The sequence below is a fragment of the Natrix helvetica genome, assembly GCF_964273705.1.
Source record: "Natrix helvetica genome assembly, chromosome: 16".
Classification (NCBI taxonomy): domain Eukaryota; kingdom Metazoa; phylum Chordata; class Lepidosauria; order Squamata; family Natricidae; genus Natrix; species Natrix helvetica.
Window position 1 is genome coordinate 4,020,635 of NC_138563.1, and position 9,987 is coordinate 4,030,621.

The window sequence follows — 9,987 nt, forward strand, 5'->3', positions numbered from 1 at the left end:
TGGGAGGGGAACACCCGTGCATCTTTTTTTTAAAAAAGGGGGGGTGGGGTGGGGGTTGCATGTTTGTACCTATTCTCATTTTGAACTATTTTTTAAAACTTTCCGCTCAGATACCGGAGCAATTCGGTGCCGTTCGCACCATCGCGGAAGGCCAGAGCGGGGAGCTTTTGGTGGGGACCACACGCAACGCCCTGCTTCGCGGCAGTTTGGCCGAGGGCTTCAAACCCATCATCCAGGTGAGCAGAGACCCCCCCCCAAAGCCAACCCCCCCTAGGTCCTCCTCCTACCTCCCACTTTACAATAGAATATAGAGTAGAGTAGAATAAAGAATGAAAGAAGAGAGAAGAGAATTAAGAATGAAAGTATAGAATAGAGTAGAATAAAGAATGAAAGAATAGAAAAGAGAATAGAATAGAATTAAGAATGAAAGAATCGAATAGAGTTGAGTAGAATAAAGAATAAAATAAGAGAGAAGAGGAGAGAATAGAGTAGAATAGAATTAAGAATGAAAGAATCGAATAGAGTAGAATAAAGAATGAAAGAATAGAGTAGAGGAGAGTTAAGTAGAATAAAGAATGAAAAAGGAGAGAAGAGAAGAGAATTAAGAATGAAAGAATCGAATACAGTAGAGAATGAAAGAAGAGAAAAGAGGAGAGAATAGAATAGAATTAAGAATGAAAGAATAGAGTAGAGTAGAGTAGAATTAAGAATGAAAGATGAGAGAATAGAATAGAAAATAGAATAGAACGGAATGAGCTGGAAGGGACCTTGGAGATCTTCTAGTCCAGCCCCCTGCTCAAGCAGGAGAACCGTCCTATACCGTTTCAGACAAATAGCTATCCAACATCTTCTTCGAGACTTCCAGTGTTGGGGCATTCACAACTTCTGGAGGCAACTTCTGTCCCACTGATTAATTGTTCTAACTGTCAGGAAGTTTCTCCTCAGTTCTAAGTTGCTTCTCTCCTTGATTAGTTTCCACCCATTGCTTCTTGTCCTGCCCTCAGGTGCCTTGGAGAATAGCTTGACTCCCTCTTCTTTGGGGCAGCCCCTGAGATATCAGAAGACTGCTATCATGTCTCCCCTTAGTCCTTGTTCTCTTTAAGGCTCGCCAAACTTTCTTGGCTGCAACTCGGTTCTCTTCCTTTGCAGGGCCACACAGACGAGCTCTGGGGCCTGGGGACTCACCCCTCCCGGGATCTTTTTGTGACTTGTGGTTACGACAAGCAACTCTGCCTGTGGGATGGTAGTGAACATATGATGGCTTGGAGCCTCACCTTAGAGGTACTGGATCTGGCGGGAGGGGGAGGCGCTGGCGCAGTCCGCTGAGCTTTTCGATCAGAAAGGTTGGCAGTTCGGCGGTTCGAATACCGAGCACCGCGTAACGGGGTGAGCTCCCGTAACTTGTCCCAGCTTCTGCCAACCGAGCAGTTCGAAAGCACGTAAAAAATGCAAGGAGAAAAACAGGGACCACCTTTGGTGGGAAGGGAACAGTGTTCCGTGCACCTTCGGTGTTTAGTCATGCTGGCCACATGACCACAGAGACGTCTTCGGACCACAGCTGGCTCTTCGGCTTTGAAACGGAAATGAGCAGCGCCCCCCTAGAGTCAGGAACGACCGGCACAGATGTGTGAGGGGAACCTTTACCATTACTTTTACTATCTGGTGGGAAGAAATCTTACATATATTTCTCTGTCTCTCTGTCTCTGTCTGTTTTTTGTCTCTCTCTGTGTCTGTCTGTCTCTCTATCTGTCTCTCTCCTCTCTGTCTCTCTCTCTCTCCTCTCCCTGTCACTCTCTCTCTCCTCTCTCTGTCTCTCTCTGTCTCTTTCTCTCTCCTCTCTCTTTTCTTTCTCTCTCCTCTCTCTCTCTCTCTCCCTCTTTTCTCTCTCTCTCTCTCTCTCTTCTCTCTTTGTCTCTCTGTCTCTGTCTCTCTTCTCTTTCTCTCTCTCTCTTTTCTCTCTCCCCTCTCTGTCTCTGTCTCTCCTCTTTCTCTCTCTCTCTTTCTCTCTCTCTCTCTCTGTCACTCTCTTTCTGTCTCTCTCTCCTCTCCTCTCTCTCTCCTCTCTCTATCTCTCTCTGTCTCTTTCTCTCTCCTCTCTCTTTTCTTTCTCTCTCTCTCTCTCTCTCTCTCTTCTCTTTTGGCTCTCTGTCTCTGTCTCTCTCTTTCTGTCTCTCTCTCTCTCTTTCTTTCTCTCTCTCTCTCTTTCACTCCCCAGGAAACAGGACTCTGCGCTGATTTCCACCCCAGTGGGAAAGTGGTGACTGTGGGACTCAGCACTGGACGGTAAGTACCTCCCCTCCCCTCCCTGGCCATCCACCATGGGACTCAGCAGGGTTGGTGACCCTTCCTATTGGTCCCAGCTGGGCTGGAGTGGATTTCACATTTTCCATAGCTGCTAAAACCACAGGTGGAAAAAAAGAATCAAACTTACAAATGGCCCTTTTTATCTCTCTCAGGTGGCTGGTGCTGGACACCAAAACACGACAGGTGTTGTCCAGCTACACGGATGGAAACGAGCAGCTGTCTGTCGTACGCTACTCCCCAGGTGAGATGCTCAACTTACTTTTGATCTTTTCCTGTTTGTTGAGTTCTTGGTATTCTCTGAACTTCGTTGTTTTCCTGCAGACGTTTCATTACCGGCGCGGAGTGAAGTGGTCAGCTTATTTAAATATAATTGCTTTCTCTAGTAGTCTTGGGATGTCCTTCCTTCCTTCCTTCCTTCCTTCCTTCTCTTCTGTCCCTCTCCTCATTACATCCCTACTCCTTCCTTCCTTCCTCGCCCCCTCCCTTCCTTCTCTATTTCTCCCTTTGCTTCCCTCCTTCGATTCCTTTTCCCACCTTCCCTCCCTCCATTAAATCCATACTTCCTCCTTCCTTCCTTTCTTCCTCCCTCCCTTCTTCCTTCTCTATTTCTCCCTTTCCTTCTCTCCTTCTCTCCCTCTTCCCTACCTCCCTCCATTACATCCATACTCACTCCTTCCTTTCACCCTCCCTCCCTTTCTTTTCCTTCCTTCTTCCCTCCCTCCTTCCTTCCTCCTTTCTTTCCCTCCCTCCCTTATTTTTTCTTTGATTAGTCATCTGGTGCTGTTTCCTGCTAATCTAGGTGTTAGAAAATACATCTGAACTAAATCTGGGTGGGACAAGCTACTTCTATAAACAGCCGGCACAGTTCACTCCCCCTAGGACTGATGATGTTATATAGCTTGGCAGCATAACGTCTGCAAGAAAACGAACAAGCTCTGAGAACATCTGTAACCCCCAGCTTTCAATCCTGAGCTACAAATATGCTCTACAATTTACGTGGGTTTTTCTTCGTTGGTGAAGGAGAAGCAGAGAAACAGGGAGCGAGATCATATCTTAGGCTCTGTCTTCACTGTTAATCAGCTGGCCAGCTGTTTTCTTCACTTCTGATCTGGTCACATCATCCCAGATTCTTGGTTCGATCAGTGGATGAAAATGCCCAATCCAGTCACTGTCCAGGTTCCCGACAGATGCCCTAATTAATTCATGAGCCTCGAGCCAAGTTTCAAAAGAAAACCAGTTATTTATTAGGAGCAGCGTGTCGGCCTCTACACGAATGAGGTCAACTCTGCCTCACGTAGTTTACAGTTCAACTTTGACCCTGTTTCTCCCCCCCCTCCGTCTGTGTCATAAATCACATTTTCCAGCCGGGCGATCTGAGATCCTACCCTGGAATCCAACATCTGGATGACTATGCAACCCAGTGGGGGGGACTGTTTGCTCAAGGGAGCACTTTGCGTACAACTAAAATTAAGATGGTGGCATCTTCGGTGTGTCCCGGAGAAGCAGTTCGGGGGCGTGGGAGACCTGGGTCGCTACCAGTTCCAGCGACCCAGGCCACCAAGCTACTACCGGTTTGGCTGAACTGGTCCAAACTGGTTGAAATCCGCCACTGATCACAATTCCTTTGCTGATGGAGATCGCCGACTTCCCTTCTCCTTCCTACTTTAAACTTGGTTTTGTTTTTTTTAATCTATCTCTCTCTCTCTCTCTCTCTCTCTAGATGGAGAGTTTTTGGCCATCGGTTCCCATGACAACTTCATCTATATATATAGCGTGGAAGAGAAAGAGCATAAATATACTCGTTTTGGCCGCTGCACGGTGAGCTTGAAGGGCAAGGAACGTACCCTGTTTCCCCGAAAATAAGGCCTCCCTCGGATAATAAGCCCAGTTGGGGCTTTTGAGCGCATGCGCTAAAATATAAGCCCTCCCGGAAAATATTGCAAATATTGCAGCAGCCACGAGGTGACCACGCTCGCCGCCTCCTGCACCTCAAAAATAATAAGACGTCCCAGAAAATTAGGCCAAGCGCTTATTTCGGGGGGGGGGGGGGTCAAAAGAAAATAAGACCCTGTCTTATTTTCAGGAAAACACAGTAGATAGAACAAGCCAGATTTGGGTGGTGGAAAGAAAGAAAGAAAGAAAGAAAGAAAGGAGGGAGGGAGGGAGGGAGGAAGGAAGGAAGGAAGGAAGGAAGAAAGAAAGAAAGAAAGAAAGAAAGAAAGAAAGAAAGAAAGAAAGAAAGAAAGAAAGAAAGAAAGAAAGATAGACAGACATCAGGAATTTCCTCCTGGGAGTTTGGTTGTTTATTTATTATGCAAATTATTATGGGCGCTCATCTTAAATCAAATAACTCTGGGCCACTGACGAGCGTAAAAAAAAAACACAGAAGTTTATTTAAAAAGCCATTCAAAAAAGCGAATTAAAAGCGCCAGATGAAAGAAAATAAACTATTCTGTTGACGTAAGGGGAAAATGTAACCTTCGTTCTATCGTAGCCCGAAAGGAGAATTACGGTTTAGTAAACGTGTGAAAACATGTTTTTAATTTATTTAGTTTGGCATTTTAGGTCTTTTGGCCCGATTCTGCTTTTTTTCTTATCCGTTCTTGTCTTGCCACTCTGAAATTATCAGATAATCGATCTCTTTGATAGTCACAATAAAAGGTTTTTGCTCTTCCCCCCCCCCCTCTCATTTCAGGGACACTCTAGTTTCATCACACATCTGGATTGGTCCAAGGATGGAAAATTCATCATGTCCAATTCCGGAGATTATGAAATTTTGTATTGTGAGTTTACTTTTTAAAATGCAACTGCTGGCTTTATTCTCACAAACATATAGCTAGCTAGCTAGCTAAAGAGAGAGAGAGAGAGAGAGAGAAAGACAGAGAGAGAGAGAGAGTTTGATCCAGTGGGGAGAGCACCATGCCACGTAGAAACCAGGAGATGTGAGTTCTAGTTCTGCCTTTGGCATGAAAGCCAACTGGGTGACTTTAGACCAATCACCAGGAGATAGTGAGTTTTAGACATGCCTTAGACATGAAAGCCAACTGAGGGACTTTGGGCCAATCACCAGGAGACTGGGAGTTCTAGTCCCACTTTAGCTACAAGAGTCAGCTAGGTGATTTTGGGCCAATCACCAGGAGACTGGGAGTTCTAGTCCCAATTTAGCTACAAAAGCCAAGTAGGTGACTTTGGGCCAATCACCAGGAGACTGGGAGTTCTAGTCTCGCCTTAGGCATGAAAGTCAGCTGGGCGGACCTTGGACCAATCCCTCCCTCTCAGCCACCCATCCCGCAGGGTTGTCAGTGTGGGGCAAATAGGAGGAAAGTGCCTTAAGTAGGTCTAGCACCTTGAGTTACTTGAAAAATAAATAAGTAAATGAAGGCGGGAGAGAAACTATCCAAATAATAATAATAATTAATAATAATAATAATAATAATAATAATAATAATAATAATAATAATAATAATAATAATAATAATAGAAGTGATTTGCTTTCAGGGGAGGTGACCAAAGGTTGCAAGCTGGTACGGAATCGGTTTGATAACAGGGACCGAGAATGGGCCTCCTACACCTGTGTATTGGGTTTCCATGTCTTTGGTAACTATTTTAATTGTTTTTTTAAGTTTGGGGTTCTGTCAGTGGCCCAGAATCTCCCAGAACGGGCAGGCACCACAAATAGAATAGAATCACAGAGTTGGAAGGGACCTTAGAGGTCTTCTAATCCAACCCCCTGCTTAGGCAGGAAACCTTACACCACTTCAGACAAATGGATAATCCAACATCTTCTTAAAGATTTCCAGTGTTGGGGCATTCACAACTTCTGGTGGCAAGCAGTTCCACTGGTTCTCACTGTCAAGAACTTTCTCCTTAGTTCTAAGTTGCTTCTCTCCTTGATTAGTTTCCATTCTTGTCCTCCCTTCAGGTGCTTTGGAGAATAGCTTGACTCCCTCTTCTTTGGGGCAGCCCCTGAGATATTGGAAGACTGCTATCCTGTCTCCCCTAGTCCTTCTTTTCATCAAACTAGACCTACCCAGTTCCTGCAACCGTTCTTCATATGTTTTAGCCTCCAGTCCCCTAATCACCTTTGTTGCTCTTCTCTGCACTCTCTCCAGAGTCTCCGCATCCTTTTTTTGCATCGTGGAGACCAAAACTGTGGCCTTACCAAGGCCTTATAAAGTGGTATTAACCCTTCACGTGATCTTGATTCAAATCGATTCAGTCCAATTAAGCTCCCCCTTTTCCTCTTTCTTCTCTAACCTCCCAAACTCAGGGGTTTGGCCGGACGGCTCGGACGGCACCGATATCAACTCCCTGTGCCGGTCTCACCATGAGCGGGTGGTGGCCGTCGCTGACGATTTTTGCAAAGTTCATCTCTTCCAATACCCGTGTGCCAAGCCCAAGGTAAAGGGGCGGGCGGTGAGGAAGAAGGGGGCAGAAGAATGAATACGTATTTTGGTTGGGAGGCCTTGTTGGATGGTTCTGATCCTTGAAAGAAGCGTCTTCAAACAAATTATATGTCTACAGGCAAGTCCTCGGCTTACAACCATTCATTTACTGACCATTGGACATTACAAGAGCACTGAAAATAAAGACTTAGGACCACTTTTCACACTTAGGGGCATCGTCTATGCAGTCAAGTGATCAAAATTCAGACCTGGGCAACTGGTTCATATTTGTGTAACACAGTTGTTAGTAGCTAGTCAGATGGTTGTTAAGTGAAGCTGGTGTTCCCCTTGCTTGTCAGAAGGCCGCCAAAGGACATTGACCCCGGGGATGCTAAAACTGTCATAAATACATGCCAGTTGTGCCAAGCGGCCGATTTTTGATCCCATAACCGTGGGAATGCCGCAAGAGTGGGCCACCTGTGCTGATTTGACAGTTGTCTAGGGGTATCCACCCTAGACTACTGAAATACCTATGAGTGGTGCAGTGGCCTAGAGATGGAGCCTCTCGCCTCGTAATCGGAAGGCTGTGAGTTCAATCCTAGGTAGAGGCAGATATTTCTCTCTCTGGGCCCCGATGAGAATATTATCTGCCGAACAAAACTCCGCTCTGGCAACAGGAAAGGCATCTGGCCAGTAAACATTCGGCTCCATTCTGTCGCCCAGACTCCACCCGGCAAGGGATTACGGGGTCTTTAAAAGAAGATGACGATGATGGCTGCCTTTCGAGATAGTTTGACAGTTTGTGTTGTGGGAATTCGTTGCTTAACAGAGGGGGAACAAACTGTCCTTGTGTCTGGTTGTTCTGACGTGCAGTGCCCTACGGTGTCGTTTTGAGGGTAGAATGGTCACTAAATGAATGGAAAAGTGAAATTGGTCTCTGCCTTTTTCTGCCCTCCAAATTAAGATTGACAGGAGAATCCTACCGCCCTTTCGGGTTTTGGGGCATCCCGATCAAACAGCGTGATTTCTAAATGTCTCCTGTCGACCCCCACATCCCCGATCTTCCGCAGGCACCAAGCCACGTCTACACCGGACACGGCAGCCACGTCACCAACGTCCGCTTCACCCACGACGACGGCCACCTCATCTCCATGGGGGGCAAGGACACCAGCATCTTCCAATGGCGGGTGCTGGGGGGAAGCCCTCCGGCCAGCCGCTCCCTGTCCTCCGTTTCCTCGTACGAAGCCGGGGCCAGCACCTGAAGCTCCCGAAATCCGGACGCGAAAATTCCAGGACGGCGAGCGAGTCCTCGCGGGTGGGGAAATGCTGGGAGTGATCTCCAGCGTTGGCGATCGGAGGATCCCTTTTTCTTTTTTGGGGGAGGGACCGGTTTTGGCCTCCTTTCCGTTTGCTAACCGTGTCGTCATTTGCTTATTATTGTTAACCCAAGGTGAGGGGCGGCAGCAGCAGCAAAGCGTGGTGGAGCGCGCCCGGCCGAACCACCCGCCACGCGCAATAAAATGCGTTTGCGTGAAAAAAACCCACCTTGTGGGCTGGGACGATGGGAGAAGCCGCTGAGAGACAGCAAGCAGGTAAAAGAGGCCAAATTTGGCCCCGGGCTTTGCTCGGCTTTCGCTCTGTACAGGCCTCAAAAAAAATTCTGGATTTTCAAAGCCTAAGAGGAGACGGGGGCACGGAATCGCTGCTTTCACCCCGTTCAGGTAGTCCTCGCCTTATGACGCAATCGGGGGCAGGAATTTCCGATACTTTTAGCATGGCGCTTGTTCATTTTACAACCATTTTTAAAAACAATTTTGTGGGTGCGTGTGTGTGTGGGGCCACGGGTGTTAAGCCAAAATCACCGCCGTCGTTTGGGGAGTCGTTAAGCGGATCTGGCTTCCCCCCACCGTCGTTCAGCGAGGGGCGCCCGGTTTCGTGAGCTTTTCGCCACGGCGGTTAAATAGATCACTGAGGTTCTTACAGTTCTGAGCGAGTCTTCCCAAGAGCCTGAAGCCAACTCCTCGCTCCGGGAAAAAACCCTTTTCTTAATTGACTGTGGATTCTGCTCCTTCGCCTCCAGCAAAGTCTTTCAAGGGAGGATTTACGGTCACAGATCTTCTCTGGCTTGGAGAGCTGCCAGGCCGATCTCTGCAGAACTTGGCCAAGAGTCTCCAAGAGTCCCGAACCAATTAAGTGAACCAATGGACTCCTGCAAACTCCACTCCCCTGTCGCTCCTCTTTTATTTCCTCTGGAAGGGGCCATTCATCCTCCATTTGTGGCCTTCCTCCCAAGTCAACCCCTGTTCTTTAGCTCTTCCGTTCGTCTGGCAACTCTGCGCATGCGCACACTGGGAGCAGGCTCCAGCTGTTCTTCTGCCTCACTGATGTCTGACTCTGAAGGCAGCTGATAACTGTCAGACGGCCTCGGCCCCCTCTCTGCCTCCGACACAGAGCCCTCCTCAGAGCCTTCCCCAGACTCCAGGACTGGCCCATCTTCCTCCCCAACCCTCCTCACTGTCCGAATCTGCCACCAGCTCCTGAATCAAGAGGGTGTTCAAGAAATGTTTCCTTGACTTTGTTGGTGGGAAGCCAGCTGTAAAAGATCCCCGCGTGATCGCGGGATGCTTTGACCGCCATAAATGCACACACTTGGATCACATGACCCTGGGGAAGCCGCAACGGTCGTAAGTGTGAAAAATGATCATCAATCAGTTTTTTTCAGCGGCGGCGTAACTCCAAACGGACACTAAACGAATAGAATTGTTATAAGTCATGGATTACCTTTGCAGCACTGATTCTCAAGTCTGGTGAATTCCTAAAATTGAGTAAATTTGTGGGTTTTTTTTCTTAATTTTGGTAGCAACTCGCAAACCCATTCATGCTTTTGTGGAAGGAACAATGAAACTCACATCAAGCCATCAGTGCAAAATTGTTTGGGGGTTTTAGAAGGTGAAAGTTGGGAACTTTTTGTTTAATGGATAAAAACCCCACCATGTGATTCTGTTTTTCCTATTATTTTGGGCCTGGTTTGGTCCAACGTGTAAATAGGCGCCCGGAAAGGAAGGTTTTGATATTTGGAGAAAGAAATAAAATGTTAGCATCTCAAACCCTGATAAGCTTTTCTCTCTTTTTTTTCCTGGATCGTCTCGGTTTGGCAAGGGGAAGATCACCAAAACTAACCCTGGTTTAGTGTGACCGGTTTTGAGTTACGTGGGAGATTTTCCTGCCAAAATTTACTTCCCATTCGAAAACATTGGACTGTGTGGTTCACCTACCGGCAGTTCTCAACTTGCGATGG

General features: G+C 47.2%; 1 protein-coding gene across 1 annotated transcript in view; it reads left to right on the top strand.

Annotated features, from left to right (window-relative positions):
* Window positions 1-9,533, top strand: part of EML3 (EMAP like 3) — a 32,591-nt gene extending 23,058 nt beyond the window's left edge. The window contains 9 exon segments of the mRNA XM_081968133.1: window positions 111-236; window positions 1,150-1,281; window positions 2,216-2,283; window positions 2,457-2,545; window positions 4,025-4,122; window positions 5,000-5,087; window positions 5,803-5,901; window positions 6,575-6,705; window positions 7,760-9,533. Coding sequence (XP_081824259.1) covers window positions 111-236; window positions 1,150-1,281; window positions 2,216-2,283; window positions 2,457-2,545; window positions 4,025-4,122; window positions 5,000-5,087; window positions 5,803-5,901; window positions 6,575-6,705; window positions 7,760-7,951 — 1,023 coding nt within the window. The 3' untranslated portion in view covers window positions 7,952-9,533.
* The last annotated feature ends 454 nt before the right edge of the window (window positions 9,534-9,987 follow it).